This window comes from Tetrahymena thermophila, assembly GCF_000189635.1.
Source record: "Tetrahymena thermophila SB210 genomic scaffold scf_8254815, whole genome shotgun sequence".
Classification (NCBI taxonomy): domain Eukaryota; phylum Ciliophora; class Oligohymenophorea; order Hymenostomatida; family Tetrahymenidae; genus Tetrahymena; species Tetrahymena thermophila.
Genome location: NW_002476571.1, coordinates 883,207 through 909,115, shown reverse-complemented (window position 1 = coordinate 909,115; position 25,909 = coordinate 883,207). Strand labels below are relative to the sequence as shown.

General features: G+C 22.4%; 3 protein-coding genes across 3 annotated transcripts; 2 read left to right on the top strand and 1 right to left on the bottom strand. All coding sequences in view use genetic code 6, as the record gives it.

Annotated features, from left to right (window-relative positions):
• Positions 1–668: 668 nt before the first annotated feature.
• On the bottom strand, positions 669–9,243 carry TTHERM_000214840 (transmembrane protein, putative; the record flags this gene model as incomplete). Its single annotated transcript, XM_012795393.1, has 17 exons — positions 669–1,000; positions 1,054–1,239; positions 1,298–2,350; positions 2,573–2,900; positions 2,960–3,898; positions 3,952–4,083; positions 4,134–4,764; positions 4,822–5,183; positions 5,275–6,213; positions 6,346–6,795; positions 6,846–7,375; positions 7,428–7,755; positions 7,810–7,863; positions 7,922–8,073; positions 8,270–8,593; positions 8,656–8,793; positions 8,853–9,243. The coding sequence occupies 17 exons, from the start codon at positions 9,241–9,243 to the stop codon at positions 669–671; spliced, it is 7,269 nt and encodes a 2,422-aa protein (XP_012650847.1).
• Positions 9,244–14,733: 5,490 nt separating this feature from the next.
• TTHERM_00214840 (transmembrane protein, putative) lies at positions 14,734–17,403 on the top strand (the record flags this gene model as incomplete). The annotated part of the gene is made up of 3 exons (XM_001007180.3): positions 14,734–16,063; positions 16,260–16,348; positions 16,612–17,403. 3 exons carry the CDS (start codon positions 14,734–14,736, stop codon positions 17,401–17,403), a joined length of 2,211 nt encoding a protein of 736 aa, XP_001007180.2.
• A 2,036-nt stretch (positions 17,404–19,439) lies between these two features.
• Positions 19,440–24,578, top strand: TTHERM_00214830 (hypothetical protein; the record flags this gene model as incomplete). The annotated part of the gene is made up of 9 exons (XM_001007179.1): positions 19,440–19,928; positions 20,052–20,194; positions 20,352–20,685; positions 21,118–22,149; positions 22,199–22,485; positions 22,670–23,553; positions 23,608–23,932; positions 24,003–24,080; positions 24,134–24,578. The coding sequence occupies 9 exons, from the start codon at positions 19,440–19,442 to the stop codon at positions 24,576–24,578; spliced, it is 4,017 nt and encodes a 1,338-aa protein (XP_001007179.1).
• Between the last annotated feature and the right edge of the window lie 1,331 nt (positions 24,579–25,909).

The window sequence follows — 25,909 nt, the reverse complement described above, 5'->3', positions numbered from 1 at the left end:
CCATTACAGTAATACTAATTTATCTTATTCTTCAAATATCCAAATATTTAATATTTCAAAAGCTCATTTACATAAATTAGTTTTTTAAGATTCTATCTTTTTTTATATATATACCCTAGAGTACTGACTTTTACAAGGCTTTATAGATTATGGATTATTTTCTTAATGTGTTATCTAATTTATAAAATTACATTGAAATTTAGATCTCCCCATAGCTGAGAGACTAGGCGAAATGTACAGTAATTAATTTTTAATACTTTAAGGTAAAATCTTCAAATAAAGTAAATTTTTATACATTTATTTAGGTGAATAATAAATTAAAAAATATTTACAAGATAATAAAATTGTAAGAATTAAAAAATAAAAGGGTGTATTTTTTTACTAAATAGAGGTATTAATAACTTTATTAATTTTTTATGTAGTTTTATACATCAAAATTAATATTTTTAAATATTCTTAAAATTAATAACACATAAATAATTTCCTTTAAAATACAGAGCTTCAAAAATACCTTGAAAATTATTTATAAGGAAATTAATTTGAAATTTATTAGTAAATAAATAAAAAATACTAAAAATATATTTAAATTTCATTTTATTTATTAAAAGAAATTATGAAAAAATAAAAATTATAATTAGAGATACAATCTTTTAGTATTTGAAAATTAATCAAATATTTTAACAGCTCTTAATTTGTTCACTTAATGAGCCATCTTTAATTTAAGAATTTTTTATTAATTCTATTTCATTTTAAGTAGCTTCTGAATATCCTTTTTAAGAGACTTCTTTAAATTGAGAGTTTTCTGTCACATTTTACTTTTAATTATCTTCAATTTAATTGCCTATAGAATTCTCTTTGTTTTAAGAATCTTCTTGAATGTCTCCACTGTGTGCTTATAAGTAAGATATCTTAAATTTAACATTAATTGGTTTTTAACTATTTGTCAAGTGCTTTTATTCTACGCTTAACATTGATTTTGGTTTAAAACTTGCATAAAGTCCTAATTTATTATTATAAAAATTAAGTTTTTTTTTATAATATTTTTTAGTTTACTTTCTGTTTAACTGTTAATCATCTATGTATTAAAATTAGAGCTGTCTGTTTCAATGCTCAACATTTATCTGTGACTATTTGGTATAGAATCTAGCTACTTAGTAGGACTTAAGTCTTGTAAAAAAATGTTTTCTTAATCTTATTTAGAATTAAGTTAATTATCATTTTCATGTTGGTTTTATTAAGCTTGTATTTTGTTTTAAGGGAATTTAATAAATTAATTAAATGAAAATAAAAAATTTACTTGTTTTTGTATTTCTAATAGAAGAGAGCATTTCCTTAATTTAATTTTGATTTAACTTTGCAAACTCTTTTAAAGATGATCTGATCTTTTGCTTTAAAGCAGGATTTATTTTTATCTTTCTTTATTTAAAGTATTTTTGTATTGATGGGTATTTTTCAAAAACTTTAAACAATAGATTAATGACTTAATTATATTTGTCTTTTAGTATTCTTAGAGCTATGTAAATGATAAAAAATGAGTTAATCAAAACTATTATTATAAAACAGCCAATTTTCAAATAATTGTATTAATTATTGTTAATGAAGACACAAAGCAATATTGTGAAAGCACAAATTTAAGTTGAATAATTATCAATTTTATTTAATTAATCTTATTAGTAAGGCTTGTATTTATTTGATAGCACTCCATAAAACAAAATAACTAAGTAGATTAAAATACCTTTCACCATTACAACTTAAGAATAAAAGTTCAGAAGAATAATTATCACAATTTTTTGAATGATTTTAATTATCTCCCAAAAATAGACAGAATCTTTATATTCTTAAAATAAAAACCCATATTTTAAATTTATTTTTACATCATTTAAACCATGTCTTCTTTAGGAAATATAAATCTAAATAAATAGAAAAGCAGGTAAAACAATAGTACACAATATCAAAAAAGGTAGAACTAAGGCTATACTGTAAAATTTATATGTATCTGTGTAGCATTAATAATTCATATTAATTAATATGTAATCTGTGTTCATTATTTTTCTACAGGAAAGAAGGCCAATCATTTAAGAAACTAAGTCTGGTTATACATAAAGGAATAAAAATATTGATGCTGTATATACTGAGTAAGAAAAAAGACGCGTTGACTTGTAGTAACACTTTTATATAATTACTTCATATACTAAGTAAACTAACAAAATAGCTAAAGGGCATAGAATGGAAACAATCAATTTCAAATAAATCAAGGGAATGTCAGAATTTAAATCTTTTATTAAACATTCTAAGTAGTCAATAGATGTAGAAATAGGCACTCCTAAGTAAGAAATTGCATCTATTACATCTTTTTATTTAAATATATATGTTATTTTTTATGGTATTCCATTTATTATTTAATTTGATTGATTTTATTTCAATAAATTTTTTTAAAGTCAAAAAATATAAAAAATTTGTTAATTTAAATTAATTAATTAATTATTTTTTGTGTTTATAAGATTAATTAATGAAACTGAAGGTTTATTTTGATTTCAAAAACATTAAATTTTTAAGATAGTAAATAATTTACATGCTCCTATATTTAAATTAAATGAGACAGCTGCAGAGGCAATCTAAATATAATTAACAAAAATCTTCATATAGATTTTTGATTTCTACTCATAGAGAAGGGTCTTTTATCTATCCATAAATGTGTATACATTTTTTTTATAAAAGGCATTTACAATTAACCTTAATCTTTAATTTTTTTTGTCTCTCCTAACAGTGAGATACACAGCAAAAAATATCCATAATATAGATAAAAATAATTTCCATATATTGTATATCTATTCTTTACATTTTATACACTCAAATTTACTTTTTTTTGTGAAACTAGTTTTCCAATAAGTACCTTACACCTATTTATTTGTGTTATTCGAATAAAAAAAATTTTATTTTTTATAAATTTAATGATTACATCACATTCTTCACACAAAGGCCCGATATTCCCTTCTATACAAACAGCATTTCCATATGAATTTCCTATGCAATTTTCCAATCTATTAGTACATTCAATAATATCTGAGCTGTATTGTTCTTCTCTCCAAAAACCTTGCTTTAAAAGAATTACTCCTCTAGTGCATTCACCTCCAGAAGGGCATGAATAACACCCAGAAAAATCTAGAGAGTATTTACCTTCATCACAAGTTTAACATTCTTAAAAATTATTATTATACGAAGAGATTATTTCACCTTTATTGCATTCCCTAAAATTAACTTAAATAGGATAGGAATAGTTTTGCTCATAACTTTGAGTATTACTATTAAATATTTTTATTGAATCAGATGTAAATTCAATAAAAGACATTTGCCCTGGCTTACCAATCAAAGTCATTTCTTTGAAGATAAAAACATTTTAAACTGGTTCCATATTAACTATTGTTTCTCCTTTGAAAGCTAAAGAATTACTTGTTTTTATTTGAGCTTATAATTGCTACCCTTATAACTAAATAACTTGCTTTAATGTTTCATCTCTAAGTTAAAATATAATATCTGGTAGGGTATCACCACTTTTAAATTTATCCAAAATTACTTTTGCTTAATTACTATTGCTATTTACTTTAAATTTGTTTTAATTTATTAAATATAACTCTTGAGGGTATGAAAATTTATCTGCCCCATAATAATCAGCTATATTGTTATGTATTTAAGAATTTTTATCTAATGTTGGGTTGATCCCTTGATTAAAAATTCCACCAGCAACCAATGCACTGTTTTAATAAATCAATATATTTGTTAGAAGGATATTCTATTGTTATGTATTTTATGCTTATGAACTGATATAAAGTGCACCTCCATATCCCTACTAAGCCCTATTTAAAGTAAATTTACTGTTAATAAAGTTTAACTAAAATACCTATTGAGAAAAAAGAAATAAATATCTACTATAAATGCTATAAATTATAATACATCTTGCTAGTTTGTTTACAAGAAAAAAGCTCCTCCATCCTTATTAACTTCATTATTTATAAAATACGTGTTCTCAATAATATTATAATTAGAATTAAGTCCAACTACTGAGAATTAACCACCATTAGATGACTATTCAAAAATTATTAATTAAATTAAATTAAAAATTAGAATTACAATACCTAAGAATCTATAAATCGGCAATCTTAAACGATTAGAGTAGATTATTGACTTAATATTGATGAGCCTTAACAGTTGTATAAACAAGAAATTGAATTAAAAACTGAATTTTAATTTATTTTTAATTATGAGTTTGTAATCCTGATCAATGAATTAAAAGAGCCTTAATTATTTTATGTAGATTCTTCAATTATTCTTGATTTGGGTATAGATTAGTGTATATTTTAGAATTTGGTATTTTGTATTGTGAGCTAACCTTGGATGAAGTCAATCAGGCTTAGAGTAAAATTGTTTTTTTCAACTATTGAATTTTAAATAGTCACATTTGAAGAAGTAGCACTCATTAAAAGAGGTGAAGAGCTTGTGGGTATATTTAAATTGCTGAAATTCAATTAATTTATAGTTACCTCAGAATTTTAAAGTTGGAATGTCGTTAATTAATCATACTTAATTTCATTAAATAAATTTAATACCTAAAACTATTAATTATGAGTGACAGCCATGCTTTGTATAGTTAAATTACATTTTATTGCATTTAAAAATGCAGAATTAGTACCTCCAAAAGCATTCAAAATTTTTATACCTATTAAAATAATATGATTCTGTTAGCTTTGCTAAATTAATTAAGATTGCCTAATTTAATGTATAAATTGAGATAAAATAAATATATTTTCTATAAACAATTATTACCCAATAGACAAAGCTTTTGAATTAGAAGAATTTGAGTAAATATCTGAAAAATTGCATTAATTAAATGATAAATCAAATATCGCACTTTAAGGGTCTAAAAATAGAGCTCCTCCATCCATAATAGAAAATCCTTAACTAAACTATGATTAATTCACCTCAATTAATAACTTCTAATTTTATGGTTCGATATATAAAAATGAACCTATCCTAGATGTTGATTATGAGAATTAAGTATTATTAATAATCAATGTATCTGTTTTAACCCTTAGAAATCCGCCATTTTATTTAAATATATAGTTATTATCATTCAGGTCAAATGAAGATTTGCTAAATGTACAATTATTTATCTTAGTAGAATTGCTCTAAAAATATAGAAAATTATACTATGAGTTAGACTTAGAGTTTTAAAAAAGTGTTATTATAAAGTATTATATCTCCTCCAGAATTTAATACCTAAATAGCAGTAGTTGATTATGTTTAGGGATTAAGAAGACCACTTAATTAATTGTCATGAAAGTTGGAATTGGAAATTGTTACTGTAGTCTGGTAAAAAGATGAGATAAATAGAGGATTTGCTTAGGTGTTAACTTTTGTTTGCTAAAAAAAGCAATTAAATACTTCTATTTTGGAAGCATTAATTTAATTTTACTAGTAATTTTAGTTTATTATGCTTAATATTGAGTTATCTATTGCATTAATATAACTTGATTTAAAAATGTTTATATTTAAAATATTTATATCTTCAAATTAGAAACATCCTGCATAAGATTCTGACAAAGCAGCATTTATAAAACTTTGTTAATTTGAACAAGTTATATTAAATAAACTTGCATTTTTTGATTAAGTAATTGAAGAAAATGCTATCTCTACATGATTTTAAAAAACAATATTTTAAATGCTAATGTTTAATAATTTATTTATTTATATTAATGGAATAGTTAATTTATTCGTATCAGAAATATTTTATGAATCAGATGTGTAGGAATTATTAGATGCATAAATGTTATTAAGAATTAGAGTATGCATAGGAAGTAAATTAAAGTAGTAAATTGCATTGAAGAATAGGTAAGATGCCATTGTTTAAAAAGAATTCTACTAAATGATAACATTTTGGAAAGAAAATTGGTTATTATTTTGACTTATACTTGTTACAGTAGTAAATACTGATTAATCACAAAATTAATTACGAATAATCTTCATATCGTTTACATCGAATTAGCTAACTTAAAATAAGTAACCTACAGTTGAAGATTTTCTCGCCTAAGATTTACTACAAACGTTATTTTAGATAACAAAGGAATTTATAATAACTTGAACATCGTTTATCTATTCTAATATAGAAAAGTCTTTTCCCAAAACACTGCTAGTTAAACTTATGTTATTTAAAATGATCTATTATTATTAATAACAATATAAATTAATTAATTTATCTATTTTTAATTTTTTTTAGAATTATTAACTTTGAAATATTCAAAAATAATTTTAAATTAATGATTGAAAATAATAAGAAAAATAATAATTTACTTAATTGGAATTAGAGACTTGAATAATTTTATTGAAATTAGTAAAGTCTTAATTTGTAATATTAATATTAGATAATGTTAATTTTGAATTATTAACTACGATTGAATAGCAGCTGACTGCTGTATTATTAGAATTTAAATTAACATTATCTATATATACTTAGTTTACATTATCAAATTGTAAACCACAAGAAGGTTATTTATCTGTTATGTTGTAAACTATTAAAATATTCTTCAATTATAAAGACTAGAAAGAAGGAAATTACAATTAATTAAAAGCTGTTAGCTTTGCTTAGTTTGATTAATCAAGGTTAATAATATTAAGATTTATCAAACTTCCATAAGAAATATCTAATAATTCATGGTAGATAATCATGGAATTCTATGAGTTAACATGTAAATTAACATCTATTTTCTAAACTCCATCAACAAATTAACTATACTATTGTGCCTAAATTTTAAAAGTATAATTTAATTTAACTAAAGAAATATTAATCTTACTAATAAAAATGAAGTCATTAATTATTTAGATGATTTAAATGGAGAGTCTTATGTTCCATCTCCATACAAGTAATCAGGTTGTTGATCTTCACTTGTATTAAAATAAAAATCCATTTCACAACTTAAGCAATCATTAATATTTTATAGACATTACTCAATAGGGATATATATATTACTGTATCTATACTGGATCCATAACATTTTAGTGCTTGGTACATAACTTAAATTTATTGATTAATCCCTGCTATAATTTGCAATAAATTTCATAAATAAAACAAATTTTCTTGTTGTTGAGTCAAATTTATATAAAAATATCTCGCTAGTTAATTTATCTCCGTATCCTAATAGCGAGATACTTTCAAGCGAGTTTATGTGATTGGGCATAGATGTTAGCTTATCTAATAACTAAGTGTTTCCATTATTTATATTATAGCTTATCACTTAAAAGTCTGAGCAGACAGCTATTAAATACATCACGTTTCCATCATGGTATAATTCCCCTACACCTGAATTAGTGCACTAATATTATGCTTATTTTAATATAAATTATTATGAAATTCTATTTTATTGATATTAATTTACTTATAGTTGTTTTTCCTTAGAATTTTGTGATATCTTATGAACTCCATTTATAAACATTTCCAAATACATCTAGACCTATAATTTGTTTGTTTATATCTGAATATATTGCATAACTAGTTTCGTTAATATTGTCATCTTAACTATCAGAAACTAATGTTGAATGGATAGATTAGCTAATTTCAATTATTATAAATAAAAATAGCTCATTATTTTTTTTATGAGGTATACCAAAGATCACCCAATAATTACGTTAGCCATCATAATAAGCTTCTACTTATTAACTCATTTGATTATAATCTAATCCATAAAATGGTAATATTTATGCAGACTATTTAAAAAAAACTTTATAAAATATTTTAAAGAAAAAATATTTAAAAATTACATAGCTCTATTCAGTTGGCATTACTTTATTGAAAGTAATTATATTACCATCTATCTGATTTATAAAACAAGCTTAGCAGTTTTTATATTAAATAAAACTATTTATTGATTACTTTATGAAACACATTATTATAAATATATTATACTATATTTCCATTAAAATTATCATTAGTAACAAAAATAAACTATTATTAAGCATTAACATAGTAATTCACTTGATCAATTTAGATAGAATAAATCTTTGTAAAAGACATTGCATAGGAAACTTTTTATTTGGTAAAAAAATAACTAAATAATTATTTGTTAAAATAATTTATATTTTTATTTCTGTTTGAATTAAAGATAGAATAATTTTTTGATGAATAAATATTAAAAAAACAGATAATTTATTATCTAAATTAAAGTTAAAAAATTATTTTTAATTAGTAATGATTTATTTCTATTTAAAATAAAATATTTACGTTGTATTTATTGCTATTAACTAGTAGCTATATCAAATATATATGTGTATGTTTAATAGTAACTATAACCATTCTAAAGTGGTATCAGGAATTTATTATTTTCTGCCAAATAGTACCATTATGCTATTTGATTATCTTGTCTATAATATTAATATGGATTATCTAAATTACTAAAAGCAATTTCAGCTATGTTACTGTTTAACTAAAAAGTTGTCTAAATATTTAGTGTGTATATAAATTATAGATCACTTAAATAAATATTTTCTTATTATCCAACTCTTAAAAATTTCACATTTAAGATACTATATTATGAGTTTTATAAATCTATTGTTAATTTTAAAGTTAAATTAAATTTTAAAAAATAGTTTTTTTTATTTATATTTTACTTATGTTATTCAAAAGTTGATATTTCATTCCATCCATAATCTAAAAAATATTTAGAACATAGTAAGATCCAACAGTAAATATAATATCATAACTATCATGTATATCTATATCAGTGTATGTGAACGGGGGGTATTAATCTTTTTATTAAAATATTAAATCTCTATTTTATAATTTATCAATAATTTTTAAAATTTACTTGCTGGTTATACTAAATAGCCAGTAAATTATATTTGTAAATTAGATAAATTCAAAGACCATGTTTAGAAACCTTATTAATCTAGTACAGCTAAGAAAACAATACCACTTTAAAGTTTAAAACCTTTGGATAACTAAATAACATTATCTAAATTGTTTGTGTATTAGCAAACATCAAATGAAGTGATTTATGTTAACGTTAAAGTGTCAATTAAATTGCTTTAGCAAGAACGCTGTGAAATTAAAGCTAAAGAAGTATTTTTAATTAGAAATAGTGATGAAATAACATCTAAGATTATATTTTTTTCTGCCTTTAATGTATAAACATCTGCTATAATTACTTAATAATAACTGATTGCTAATATTTTGTTGATTTCTTCCAAATATTCCATTTTTATGATAGTATAGTCAGCTTTATTTATGCATATTTTAAACAGATTATTATTGAAAAGAGAATAATATAAATAAAAAAATACGTTTAATTGCATTTATAATATTGCCTTCTTACTTAGAAATATCCATGTAGTAAATTAAAGCTTCCAGTTATACTAAATTCCCTTTCGCTACTAATCATTCCAGTATTAATCATAATAATATTTGTTTTAGGTATCTTGAGATAGTTCTAAATGTTATATTTTTAATCAAACATGGGAGCTATTTATTTTATTTAAAACTTATAAAAGTATGAAAAATATTTAAAAATATCTACAATACTAAGCTGTAATCTATGGGCACTACGCTGCTTTAACGTTTCCATTTAAATAAAATAGAATTATCTGTTATGATATAAAAATAAAAAGTATCCAAATCATTATTTTACTAATTTTTATACTTCTTAATACTAATTGAATTGGTTATTTTTAAAGACTTATTAATATTACATTTATATAATGTAATAATCAAAAATTTGGAATAATATAATTAAAACGCGACTAATATTTAAGTCAAACTAAATTTTGATAATTATTTCAATTTTTAGCTAAAATATGAAGAATTAATAAATATATAATACAGTAAGCTAAAACAAATTAAATAGCCCATGCTTTTATTAGAATAACAAGCTAAAATTTACTTAACTAAAAACGTGAATTTTTTACCTTCATATATAAAAGAATTTTTTCTATTAAAGATATTTCTAGCTTTTTATTTATTAAAATTTGCTTAATATGTAAATAAAACTAAAGTTACTCACATGAAATTAATTATTTACTGCATATCTTCTGACTATAAATTAGATGATTCAAATTATATATATTAAAAAAGTATAATTATTTATGCATGGTTTTTTTAAAATTAAGAAGATATTGCTTCTTGCTCACACATTAAGTATGAATACAGCTAACCTTTTACTTTTATACAATATAAGATTTTTCTATAGCACATTTTCTTTTATTTCCTTCATATATATTTTTCTAAAGAACAAATATTAATTAAATGAGTTTGTCTTAATATAAAAAGAATAAATACCTTGAAGTTAATTTCAAAAATTAAAGTGTTTAAATCTTTTTTAAGGAGCCAATAATGTAATTTAAACCTGCTTCTTTTATCTAATTTTATCTTTTTAAAAATAAACAAAAACTCTTCAGGAAAAATATTTACGAAATGTCAATTTCTAATGTCTATAAAAGTATTAATGATAAAGTATCACCTATAAATTGACTTGCTTAATCTTTTAGCGAATTATAGCTTTTAATAATTTAAAGTCTTTTATATGGTTATTGATATAAATTTATTTACGAGATATCTAGTCTCAAATGCTTTAATTCATTTAAATTTCTAAATTCTTAAATTGACTTTATCCCTTCAACTCTTATTGAATTATGTCTTAAATTTAGTAAATATCAATTTAAACTTTATTAATATTTATATTTTTCTTACTTTAATATCAGATTAAGAAATTTTAGATTGGATATTTTAGAAACTCTATTAAGTAAAATTTATGCAACTTATCAAGCATTGAATTTCTTCTGTTATTATTATAAAATATAAAATATTTATCATTGCCTTTAAATTAATTAGTTAATCCACATCAAATGTCAAATTTTAAATATTATCAGATTTACTAAAATCACATGGCTTGTTATTACTTAAAAGATATCAAAAAAATATTTTTTAAAACAAATTTACGCTAATATTAAAATTATTTTTTTAGCATCAAAGTATAACAGTTCTTATCCAATTAAGGAATATCCCTAATTTCCTATAGAATTAACTCTTTTATAAGTATAAAGTATAAAATTAAATTAAATGTTAAAAAAATCACCTAAAATCCATATGAATCTCATCAAATAGTTCTTTTTAAATAGGTAATAAAGATAATTCTTTTTTAAGGGAACTATCATCCAAATCTTTGTACCTTTTTTAAGCATTTAAATGCTTCATATATTCTAAGTAAATATTAATTTTACATTAAATTTAAGTTTAGCTTAAATTTGCTATTTTCTTTATTTGAATCTAACTTTTTGCACTTTAAATATAATATTTCAACAATTAGCTTTTAAAATAATTAAATTACTATCAAATTTTATTTTTGCTAAGCTTTTTCTTCTGTCATTTTTTTAATAATTTCTTTTATTTTGATTTATTATACTTAATGAATTTATATATTTTTAATTGATTGATTTTAAAAGAAATAATTGTTTGATTAATAATTTTATGTTACATTAAAAATTAAATATAATTTTAATTATCATTTTAAATATCTGCTTTTTATAAAGTAAATAGTATAGTAAAATATTTTTTAAGTATTTTTTTCAATTATTAATTGAGTTTTTATAATGATCACCAATTAAAATTTAATAATTATTTTAAGATTAAAAATAGAAGTTTAAATAGAACAAAACTCTATAAAAAATAAAACTTTTACTTTAAAAATATGTTTAATCTAAAACATTAATTCAAAAAAAGAATAAGGTATCTTTTTATATTAAGCAATAATTAATAAAAATATATTTATTTATCCGAAAAGTTTTTACATATTAGTTAAAATATTTAAAAGTTAATTAACTATAGTTAGCATAAATGAATAAATTTGAAGATATGAAATGATATAAATTTCTAAATATACTTTTTTGATATAATTAAAATTATATTTTAAATAACTTGAAATAAGTATAAATAGTAAATAATTTCTAAAAAATAATTTAATTCATATTTTTCAAAATTTTATTTATTTTTTTTTACATTATTTCCATTTAACTTATAATTAATATTTTATTTTGTTATCTTTTTAATTTTAAATGAATATTTGAAATTTTAATTTTATTTTTAAAAAATGAAAAAATAAAATATTGATTTTTAAATAATTTGTTTTTTTTTCTATTTCTTATTTTATTTAATTATATATTGATTAATTTATATATAGAGAAACTATTATTTTATTTGTAATTTATCCTTAAATTGAATTTTTAAATTCTTTCAATAATTATAAACTAAATACAAATTACATAAAAAAATATAAAATACTTTAGTATAAATTCAGTTAATATTATATTAATTTCTATCAACATTTTAAATAGTTATAGTTGTAAACTTTCACTTTATATCTCTCTATTAAAAAAAATCTTTAATTAGTAATATTATTTATTCATTTTTTATTGAATCAAGTTATTAAGATCTAAAGAAATGAACTATGAATACTCTATTTTGGAAAGAAAATTTTGATGAAATTATCACAAATATCTTTTTATCTAAAACTGATATTTGTAGTTTATGATTTTTAATTAATATTTTATTTCAAATTTTAGAATTTTTATACTAATTACCTCAATTTTCTTGATAATTTTGTGCTCCTTTTAGGATATTTTTAATCATCAGAACATGAATCTATGTTTAATTTAAATTACTTTTGATTTCAATCTTAAAAAAAGGTCATAATTTTATCATAACATTTTTATCTTATACATAATTCTGCTTTTGGAAATATTTCTATAATAATTTTCTATCAATTAAACATGATATATTTTTTATATTTTTTAAACTTAATTTAAAAATAGAAAAATCAAAGTTGATTTAGGATTTTTTAGGATTTTAATTATTAACTAGATATGAATTCATAAATGTGGTTTCTTAGTTATTTAATATTATATCAGAACATCCAAAGTAGAGAAAAAATCAAGAAAAAAAAAATATAATTTTTATTAAATCAATATTAGTTTGTTTTAAATAGTGTTGTAGAGTTGCTACTACATTATTAAGTTTCATAATTTAAATAAATACGCTTTAAGATAAAATATTTTTAGTTTTCTAAATGAATAATATGATTTAATATTTAATATGTTTGAATAAAATGATTTATTTTTTCAATTATAAAAAAGTTTTTTTTTTTTAGAAATAATTTTTTTATACTATTTTATTTTGTTATTCTGATTTAATAAAATTGCACTAAATTTGTATGGATAAAATATGACGAAGAATAAATTAATACTTTTTTGGATATTACCAAAACATAGTTTTGTAATTACGCACCTCATTCTTAGATACTTAATAAAGATAATAAGAAATAAATGAATGAATGGTACAATCAAATCAATATTTAAATAAACTAATTCTAACAAAAATAATAAAAAAGCCTTATTGAATAACATTTAGATTTTATAATGTAGAATATTATCATTGATAATATAAAAGAGCAAGAATTTTATTAATTATTATTGCTTTAAGTTTTTTTTCTTACAACAATTTATGAAGTATTAAGAAATAATTTAGTTAGATACGTATCTTGAATGAATATATCTTTTGAAGAAGAATCTAAAGGTAAAAGAAAGTAATTTAAACAAAAAATTATTCATAAATTATTTGATTAAATTATCATAAATATTTATGAGAACCTTTCAAATCAATTAACAGACGAAATTAAAAAACAAAGAAATTATTCAAGCATTCATTTATTCAAATTAATAAATTAACACAGTTTTTATCTTACTAAATATCAATAACTTTAATAATTAGTATTATAGGACGTAATTTTTTCCAAATTAAATTGAAATTATCTATTTTATGTAGATTTATTGTTGTTCTTTTAGAGAAATGTAAGTTTAATCACAAATGAATTTATTATAAATAAATATTATTTAAGAATCAAATAGAAAAAATAATGTAAAAATAGGAAATTGATTAGAGTAAATTTGGTTAGGAGAGAGTTATTTAAGAAAAAAGAAAGCTATTAATAATTTGATTGCATAAGAAAGAAAAATAATTGATGTAATTGTTATTTTTCATAATAATTTCTATCTATCTATCAATCAATCAACCAAAGCTATAAATTTCATAAACTAATAAAAAATTAGTTATCAATCAAAATTCTTAATACTTAATTTATTAATTTATAATTGTTTAGCAGCTAATATAGTAACTAGATTAACTCATTGTGTTCATTAAAAAATTATTAAAAATAACTAAATAAAGAATCAAACATATTGAGTGAAAGCTAATTAATCATATTTTCATTCATTGATAAGATAATAATACAAACAAATTAACAAGAAAAAACAAAATAGAAGAAACAAATAAACAAAAAAACAAAGCAACCAAGCAATCAATCAGTCAGTCAAGATATATATATATATATAATTTATATATAAACCAATAGATATATATAGTGATAAACATAAAGATAGATAGATAGCGAAGGTCAATAAGTCGATTTTAGAATAAGACCCAGAAGCCAATCAAAACTCTCTATTACTTAAGCGAGTTAAACATTAACTTAAAATTTAAGTTTTCTAACACTATATCAAAATAAGTTTGCTAAAACTCAAAAAAATTATTACTCTTTCTCTTTCCATCTAGCTCACTTAGAAATAAATATATTATAGGATTAAATAATTTTGACACACTGTAATAGTATAAGTAGTAATAATATTGAACAGCAAACGCATATCATGCACAACAAATAAATGAGTATTGCAAATGTATCAGCAGTATCAACAGCAGCAGGATTTTCCTTTGCTCACCTGAATGGTAATAAATCACCAAAAGAACTGTCATTACAATCATCATACAATACTAGAAGAAATTCTAAAGAGAATTTTTGTAAAAAGTTATTTACTGAGAGACCAAAAGCTCGAAAGTTGTCTCACAAGCTGAAAATGAGTTCAGATTTTGAAGATAATGATCGTCATTTTTCTTTAGATGAGAGCCGATTATAAGGCAGCAAAAGTAGGAAACTAAGCGACTGTTTTGAGGGTATTGCGGACTCTAAAAAGCTACGCAACTAATCCTTTTAGCAAGGCAAAGAATATGCTAATAAAAATTCTTCTATAAAAAAAAAGACAAAAGAAAATTTGAATGTCAAGCAAAATGACCCATTTTAAAAGAAAACATAGAAATTGGAAAATGAAAATTCACCTTTTACTAGTCCAATCAGCTAAAATTAGAAATAATTTTCTGTGTAAGAGGAACTTGATTCATAGACAAATATAGATGTAAAAGGTAGTAATCAAAAAAAAGGATCAAGAGTATAAAATTAGTAAAACGATGGATTCGAATTTAAAACATTACGTATAACAGAAACAATTAATTAATACAAAATGACTGCTGACCAAGAAACTACCCAACCTAAAAATCATGGTTCACATATTATCGAAATTATGAATGGAAACGCAAGTGGCCATCAAAATCATAATATTAATGAATCAGGCAGAGATTCAGAAGCTATCAACTAGTCAAACTATAACTCAATTAACGAAGAAGGAGAGCCTTTTTAACCGAGTTTACTTTTACGCACATTTTTTTTCATTTTGATGTTGACTATTTTTATTTGTCTAGCCAGCTATAGCTATGGCTATATTTATGTATTTACCTTCATAAATACTACTATTTATGGAGCGTCTTTTGCATTATTACTGATTTTTATGATAACTACACATCCTTTCTTCAAACTTACTAACGAGCAATAAGTAGACTACTTCACCATTCCCAAATTCGTATATATTGGATTAATTTTATGTATTTCTGGCTTAGTAGGTTATATATTTGGTAGTGAAAAAATTGAATTTCACATTAATGCTTTTAATCTACTTCCAATTGCTGTTATTCTTTTTTTCTCTTTTTTCATGTGTTGCATCTCTAAAAGCCAACCAATATTATACAAACGTCTCAAACTTACATTTGGAAACGACAACAATGAAAGGAAACTCACACTTTCACAATCCAAAGCCTTTCGTAAAGGTAAAGGGATGACTCAAATAAAACTGCCTAGCAATTTAAACAGTAATATTCAGTTTTTTATCATTATTTCGATTACTATTTATATTATTATTTAGAATAAATTCTTAACGAGAATATATATAGAAATATTAGGTTAGATAGATAATCTCAAAAAAAAAAAAAAAAATAAATAAATAATTACCTTAAAATATATCACAATAAATAAACTGGTCCTAAAAATATATTATTAATCAAATAGATTTTATGCGAGACGAATAAGGACCAAAAATAAAATCTAATTCATTTTACTTTTCAATGATGCTTGTTATATTGCTGCAAATTGCTTAGGTATTAATAAATTATTAAATTTATTTAGCCATTTCGCTTTTAATGAATTTTAATATAAAATTAATCTCCAAATATTACAAATCAAATCTTCTTAATTATTTTTTAACCACTGCTTATATTTAATTTTTTGTTTTTTTCGTATCAATCACTTTCTAACTGATTCATTCATTAGAACTATTTTCTATTGCGAATTAAATCATAACTTGTTTAATTTCGCTAAACACTTGCTTACTAATTCTAACATGATTTTAAAAACAAAATAGATATATTACATGTACAACCAAAAAGCCATTTGGAGTAACAAAGTGGAACAAAACTTCTTTTACCTCTATCTTGAAATTTTAGTCTTTCTTGTTCTGGGAGAAGTCAATGCAGGAATCGTATATAAAATAGATTCCTATTTTCAATTAGAATATAAATATGAGCTTGAAGTAGTTCGTAGTATATTTACTGTTTCTCTTTATCACATCTTCTACCTCTTGTTGCCCTCTGTAAAACAAGGAATTTCTATCATTTTAATTAAAATAGCTTTCAAAGTTATTATGTATTACATCTATCCTATTAATTACGAAACCGTTAAAAACTTCTTAAGGAAGTTTTTGAGGTGCTGCAATAATAAAGAAAAATAAGCTGAATTTAAAGAAATGTAAAGAAGACTCTTCACAAAAAAACTAGGAATTTTACAATTTACTGACTTTTTAAGCTTAATTATTTTCTATGCTGTTACAGCAATCTTTAAAATTAATATGAATCTAGTTAACGACTACACTAACCTTACATCCACAGAATTCAAAGCTATTTCAATTCTTTGCATGATCGAATTTGTAACCGAAATCTTACTATCCTACCTAATAATCTACTTTCTTTCTAAAAACAATCGCTTCGAAGGCCTCACTATCAAAAAAATTTTAACAGAAATTACCCAATTCCTAAATGAAGGTAGCTTAATGACTTTCATAGCCTTCTTTGCTGTTTTCTCATCTATAAATATATGTGTAACTAACAATTATTTGAGACTCTCTGATTTTAAGCAAACATTTATTGATAAGCTTTGATTACAAAGCACCTCGCTTTTTCCTAAAAAACTTATTCCTTCCAATTCATACCCACAAACCAACCAACCAACCAAACAACCACTAATTAAAATAAAATATATAAATTTTATATTAATTTTGTCAAGATAATAACCTTTTCTTATTTATAACAAACCAAACTATTAATAAAAATTTCTTAATAATTAAGCAGATTATACTAAAGATTAACAATTAAATAAGTAAATAACTCAACAAACAAAATTAATTATTATCAGTCTAAACAAAAATTTTTATTAAAAGCAGATAACTTAATAATAAAATTTCAAAAAAAATTTTATCCTTTAATATATATTTATCTATCTATCTATCTAATTGATAACCATATGATTCCGTAAAAGTAGTCATATATTAACAAGCAAAGAGCTCTCTTATTAATAGGTTTGTTCTGATTAATTTATAATTCTTTTTAAAAAATTTAAATTGTACATTAATCGCTGGCCATATATTTTTATTGTTTTATTTAATGATAATCAAACAAATCAACAAAAAATAAGGAAAAAGTAAAAGAAATAAACTATTTAAATAAAAATTAAATTACATAAAATATTTCCATAATTCCAATTTTTGTAATAAAAAGAATGACTAAATGCAAAATTCTACCAACTTATTATTATATTTGATCTTGAAATTTAAATGTTTAGTTTTAAATTCAAGTAATTTATTAATCACTTTAATCAATTAGAATTTATTATGTATATATTTTTTCATTTTGGTATTATCTTATGAAAAACTTTTTTTAAAAGTATTTTCAAAACATTTTTATGATCATTTTATAATTCAATCAGTTTGTTTTTATATTCAACCAAAATTAGGTTTTGTTAAAATTAAATAATAATGTTTATTAGTATTCATATTTACATAAAAAACTCTGCTTATTTTATTATAATAGATTCAAAATATTTTATGATTTCATTTTAACAATCATCAAATATTATACCCAAATTTTAACTATTAAGATTAAATTTGAAATTGTGTATGTACCTGGGTATTATGGAAATATAAGGAACAAACATTTTAAAAATAATTATTTTTAGAAAAATATATTAAAAATTTTAATAAAATTTCTTAATTAATTTTGATTTATTAATTTAAGATGTTGATTTGATTTTTAAAATTATTCAAAAGACTTTTGGAAAAAAATTAATTATTTTATCATTTTTAATTTTTATTTGAAAATTCAATGTTTTTGTTTCATAAATTTCCCCTGTTTACTTTCTTTAATAGATAAAATCAAAATAATTTTAGATTTTAGAATTAAATTTATTTACTTTGACTTTTAAAATCTAAACTTAATATTTTGTAGTTAATTTTTTTTGAAATTTAAAGATGAAGAAGATGTTATTTATATTTTATTGATAATTTGCAGAGATAAGCTAAATTAAATTAAATAGAATATTCGAAAAAGTAAAAGATAAATATTTTATACATTAAAAATGAAGTAGTGATGAAATATGGAAAATTTATCATAAATTAAAATTTAAAAGTAGAAGAAGATAGAGAGAAAGATTAATAGATTCTTTTTTATTTTTATTTTTGTTTTGGTTGATAGCTTGATAAATAAATAGATGAAGAGAGAAAGATAAAAAGATTTTTGATTGATACAAAAGATATTTAAAAGAAATTTGAAAATGCCTAGAAGAATATAATGAAAATAGATAGAAATGCATCAAAAATAAAGCAATAATTGTTAATTATGCAGGACATACATACATATATCTATATAATTTATGAATTTGTATATGTATGTATTGATCTTAAATTTTGCAATAGGTTAATTTATTTCTTTAATAAATGGATGAGTTAGTAAATGAGTGATTTAAGGGTTTCATTCATTTTAATGAATATATCATGTTTTAATATAAAGTTAGAAAGGCAAAAAATAAAAAGATCTAAAGCGCTTTAACAATCAAATATTGATTGATTAGAAATATCTAAAAGAAAATAAAGAAAAAGATAGAAACAAGACAGAAGAAGTATTATATTATTTTAAATTGGAAATGTTAAGGTTGATCTCAAGCTTGAGCAGATAGCAACAGAATTTGATTGTTTTAAAAGGGAAAAAACTCGAGAAAGTAGCTGCTTTATTTACTTCTAAGTAAGATATTGAGGAAGAAGAAGATGAAGAAGTTAAGAAACCCGTTCGTCCTAAAAAATTCAAGAAAGATGATGAAGGAGAAGTTGATGAAGATTTAGAAAAATCTGAATTGAATGAAGAAGGGGAAGAACATGGAGATTCTAAAAGAAGAGCAAATAAAAAGACTTTCGTTAGAGAAACATATAGCAAGCAAATTCGTACATCTTAAGAAGGCTTTGAAGATTATAAGCCTATCCCATTCGGTGTCAATGTTGAAGACTCCGTCGAATATTATAATAAGTAACTAGAAAGTCTTGAGAAACACATGCCTCTCAATATATTTTCTTGTTTAAATTTGACTGAATAGCAAGAAAAAGCCATGAGATATTTATTGCAAGACGATGAATAAAGAGTATCTTGATTAATTTTGATAATTTAAATATGGATTAAAACAGTTATGTCAAAAAGAGGAGTTTATTTTTACTATTTTAAGTGATAATTATGAAATAAATAATTAATCATTCTTTTAATATAGAATATTAGAGGTAAGATGAGTTCTTATTTCAAGAAAATCCAAGAAAGCGGAATAAATGAAGAAATTGTCTAAAGTATTGAAGAGCTCGTTTAAGCTGCTAATTATAAGGAATAAACATTCTTCATTCATGAAAAAGACTTAAAGTAATATATTTCATCATCTCTTTGTTTACTTTGATTAAATCAACACACAGTTTTTAGATACAAAAATCAATACCTTTGATCTTTTTATTTTAAGATAGTTTGTTTGTTTGTCTGTCAAGCAAATATAATATGAAATTAATTTGTATTTATTTAATAGGACTTTAATTTTTACTAAGGAGCTCCTCAAGGTCATACCTTAATTCTACAACAAAAAATACTTCTAGGCTAACTAAAATGTTCTCATGCAATAAGATGTTGTTTAAATTTTCAAGAAGTGCAAATAGGATCCTGACTTCTACCCTCTTTTTGAGTTATTAAAATATCACAAGAACTTTTTCGTTAAAAACAGCAACTTTACCCAAAAATTCACTTCTGCAGATAAGGAAATAGTTTCTCAATTCATCTACGATATCCGTGCTGAATAAAACACAAAGCTTAACTATCTCCTAGTCTTTTTTGCTGCTCATAACCTCGTTCGTCTTAATATTTCTGTAATTGATTTTAAATTAAAAAAGTCATATTCTTTAAAATTGAAAAAGTTTAAATAGAGTTAGCATCTAAATTTTAAAATGATAGCATGCTTATGATTAAAATAGTATAAAAATTAAATTATTATGAGGATAAACAGAATTAAAGATAGTTTATTAAAAATGAATATTATTTGCTTGCTTAAAATAGAAGATATTAAATTATAAAAAACTTCATATTATTGAAAATTATGTTAAAGTAATAAAAATGTGTTCAAAATAGAATTCAGGATATTGTTTTTTTTAAATGAATATTTATTATTGATAAATGGTATTTGAATGGTTTTTTTGCTCAATAAATAAAAGAAATTTTATTTGAGATAAGAACTTTGATAGAGCATAAATAAACATTAACTTAATGTAACGAGAATTATATTATTTCTTTATTAAAAATAGAGTTTATTAGAAGCTGGCGAAATAAGCAAGCATTTCTCAAGAATTCACTTTGGTCATTTGAATGAGAAATCCAAATAAGACTTTTCAAGCAGACTTCACGAATTACTCAATTTGAAGATTAAATTAGGAATAAGCACTTCATTATAACACTATTTATGTGATAACTTCTTCAGCTTTGAGAATTACGATTTGGCCTTAACAAGTATTTCATATCATATTTTGATCCTCGCTCGTTTAGCTGAAAATCATACCAATATGAATGATCTTTTCTAATAATACATTTAAACATTCAGCTAACACAAATTCGACTACTATATTAAGGAAAATTTACCTCAAATTCTTTAAACATTGCAAAACAAAACTTACTATAACAACTTACAAGAAGCCTTAAAATTATTTAACAACAATAATAAATAAAACTCTCATTCTAATGCTTCACCTTATCAAAAGATTGACTTCTAACGTCTCACTTACTTTGATTCAGCTTTTGCTGTCAAGAATGGTGTTATTTGTTTCAATTATGATTTAGTTAACTAAACTGAAAATATTCCTTACCGTTACGAATCAGGTAATGTACTTAATGTCGAAAAGTAGAGCTTCTCTAACAGTAAATTAGTCTAATTCTAAGATACTTACTTAACAAACTAAAGAGAAGCTATTGTTGAAAATTTATTAAAGGAATCCATCTTCAACAATGATATTGCTATCGCCACCAAAAAGAAACAAAAGGAATTAGAAGAATTGAAAAAGACTAATCCTAATGCCTACTACAACTAAATGTTCTCTTTTATTTACAATACTCTTGATGAAGCCTATAAAAATGAAGAACCTTCTGTCAGAAATTATTTCAAAAGCAGAAATATCAACATACCATCTGCTTCCACCTTTAATGTTTCCAAATATAGTTTCTCCACTTCTTCAGAAAACAAAAAAATCGATGACCTCCAAGATGATACTGATTAATTAAACACCTAAGCTCAAGTTTAAACTGAAGTCAAGCAATCTAAAGCCTTTTCTGATTTTATGGCTAAAGTAAATTAAAATTTTAATATTCCTTTTAATCAATCATTTCATATAATAGGTTAGAGAAATCGACAGAGCTGCTGAAAAAAGCAACCCCTTCGTTACCAAGGAAGATATCATGAAAATGAAGAATTTGTAAAGTGACGAAAACCAAGCCCAAGCAAACCAAACAGTTAATCCAGCTTAAGAAGCTAAAAAAGAAGTTAAAGAAGTTCCCTCTGTTTTCACTAAAGGCCAAAACTAATAATTCTTTGCAGACTTCTTTGGCAATCTTACCAACCTTGATGAAGGTATTTTGAGATTAGAAAAAGAACTTTACGACCAAAGATCTAGTTTTGATTCCATGTAATTAATTATTAATAATAAATAAATTAATGAATTTTGACCTAAATATATATTTTTTTTTAAATATTAAAAAATAAATTCTTTTGTATTTAATTTTGTGATAAAAAACAATAATTTTGTGATAAAAAACAATAATTTTGTTTTATTAAATTTATTTATTAAAAATATTTTATAATTTTAATAGCATTAATGGTCTTACTGTCATGCCCAAGGATTTCGTTCATGAATATCCTGAAGGAAAGTATTTGCTTTATAAGGCATTCACTACTCCTTAGTTGTACAAGAAACACAGCAACCTTGAAAATTTGATCTCTAAGGAAGATTTCAGTGACAACAGAACCTTAATTAACTTAAAAACTCTTCGTTTAGGTGATCTATAACGTGATTACAAATAATATTTAGAAGAAACTGTATTTGGAAGAGCTCTTGAATATATCGGATACAACTCTCTCCTTGAAGTATGCAGTGTACACTACAAGAGAAGATTCTTCAAGAAGATTTTAACTCATATTGTAACTTATCGTGCTAAGTTAGACAAGTCAACTTTAGATTTAATAGTTAAGATCTGTAGAGAATAAAAGCTCGGATTAACTTTATTCGAATTCACTTATCTTTTAGTTAATGATCCTAACTCCAAAATCACTCAATAATAATTCGTTTAATTATTAAATAACCTCAAGACTTTCGAAGAAGTTCACGAAGACATTGAAACTTTAGTCAGAGTTTATTTGAACTCTAACATTAACAGAAAATTCGAAAACAAGATTATTGAAAGCTATATCAATTCTCTTATCCGTATCAAGAATATTAACAAGTTAATGTCTATGCTTGAAAGATTTAGAGATTTCTTCCTTGCCAGAAAAATTAATTATGACGAAAAACTCAGCTCAGAAGCAAACACATAACTTTCTGACAAATTCAAATAAGAATAAAGAGATATTATTTAATCACTCTTTAGATTGTACATGTAAAAACTCACTTCCACAGGATTGAATCACTATGCTCGTCCTCTTTTCAACGAACTTACTAATATGAAATATTCCCTAAACGAATAAGATTACATTCAAGGTAAATTTTGATATAGTTTATGACAAAATTAATTTTTATTTTAAATTAAACTAGGTTTTAAGAGTATGGATGACAACCCTGAAGATATTGTTTAACTATACGACTAACTCATTGATTAAAAAGTTGAATTTGGAGTTGAATTAATTAAATGCTTGCTTGAAATTTTCAAGAAACATCCTAAACCTCTTGCTTAATTAACAATTAGAATTCTCAATGAACAAATTTATAATGATAAAATTAACATCGATGTTCAAGAAGTTAACGATTTTGCTGCTCTTTTTGCTAGAAACGAAACTCCATCTGATTACTCTGACCTCCTTAAATATTTGCTTAAAAACCCTGCTAAAGTCAATGATTACACCAAATTAACTTCTTACAGGTAAGCATTAGCAATAAAAAATATTACTTGAAATCAATTTTGAAAAACTAACTCATTTTAAATAAAATAGAATTGTTAACAGCATCTCTGAAGAAATGTTAAAGTCTTTCATGAAGGGATAAGTAGAAACTTTGTTCTCCTCTTAAAAGTAATCGCTTTGTTTTTAATAAACCTTTCTTTATTTTTTAATTATAATTAAAGGCAAGAATAAATCAGACAATAGCTCTTATAAGATAAAATCAAAAAGAGAAACACTAAAAAACCCGTAGAAATGACCAATTAGCAATATCAAGTTAACCAAAAACCATAAAAGCAATAATAAGGTAAATAAACAGAATAAAAGCCCACAGAAACCGTAGCTGCTGCTGATGTTGCCACTCCTGAAGATGGTGCTAAGGGCAAAGGAAAGAAAGGAACTAAAACCAATGAAGTTAAAGAGCAACAATAGCAATAAGAACAATAGGAAGAAAAGGTTGAAACCTTAAATGAAGAAGATGTTGCAGAAAAAATCATTGAAAACTTGACTGATGTAAAAATTATCGAAAAAGATTCTAAGAGAAAAGTTTTAAAAAAGACTGGTGTCCATAAATTTAAAGATATTGATAGTTACATAAAGGAAACTAGAAGCTCTAGGGATAAAAAGTGAGAGACGATATGATTTTAATAAATAAATAATAATAATAGTTATTGAATTAATCTTTTTATCATTTATCCATATATCCATCCATCCATCCATCCACTTAACTAGATCAAGTCTTCTTAGCTTTAAACTGATTAAAATTAAATAAATTATTTAAACCTATTAATTTTAGAATCAATAGTCTATTTTTCTCAATACATAAATAATCTATGCTAGATTTATCTGTGTTTTAATATACTCATATGAATTACATTTCGTTAATTTATCAAAAAATATTTACCTTATCTACTTTCTAAGCTTTTTCAAAACCATTTTTTATTTTTAAAGTCAAAATTTATAAATTGTAAAAAATTTGTTTGTTAAATTTAATTTTATAATAATTAAAAAATCAACATAATTATGATATATATAAATAATTTTTTATTTATTAATGTTTTTGATATAATAATCTAGAATAAATAAGAAAATATTATGAAATGTTAATTTATTTTCATTCAAAAAATTAGATTATTATTTTTAATCTCTCCCTTTTAAAAATAAATATCTTTTTTATGTTTCTATTTGTTAAAAATACTTTTTATTGGAAAATATCTATCTATTAATACTGGATAAAATAAGAAAGAATATTTAATTGATAAAACTGGATTTTAAGTAAGTAAGTAAGTTTATAATGCACAAAATAAATATTTTGAATTACTTAAAAATGAACAAACACACACATTTAAGAAAGTTTGTTTTAATCTTAACCAATCCAATAAAAAATTTACAAAAATGCACGCTCAAACAAAATCTTAGATAATTTAAGTTTTTTAAACAGCTATTAATATTAGTTACTAATCAATCATAAATAATAAACAAATAAACAAACAAACAAAGAAGAAGATAACAAGATTTTTTAATTTATTAAAGATTTTTATTAACAAATTCAAAATAATTAAAATTCTCTTTGGCACATATGAGGAGTTTTTAATAAAACTATGCTCTTTTTTAAAAGTAGAATGCGTTTGCTTTAAAAATGAAAAAACTACTATTCAAATTTTACAAAAGATAATTCAAATTGCATACTTTAGAATCAAATTTTGAAATTTCTGAGCTCAATTTTTTTGTTACTATCTTTGGTTACTTATAGATACTATCTCTTGCTTTTACACAATATTCTCAAATTAATCAACAATAATTACTTTTATAGATAATTTTCTACATAAGCAGGCCCTCTTCTTACATAGCTGATTAGATGAATAACAATTTAAATATAATTTGCTTAGCCTTTGCTCTAGTTTGTATAATATTGATTCTATTTTTTGTAATAAAATTCAAATCTAATATAGTTGTTAGGA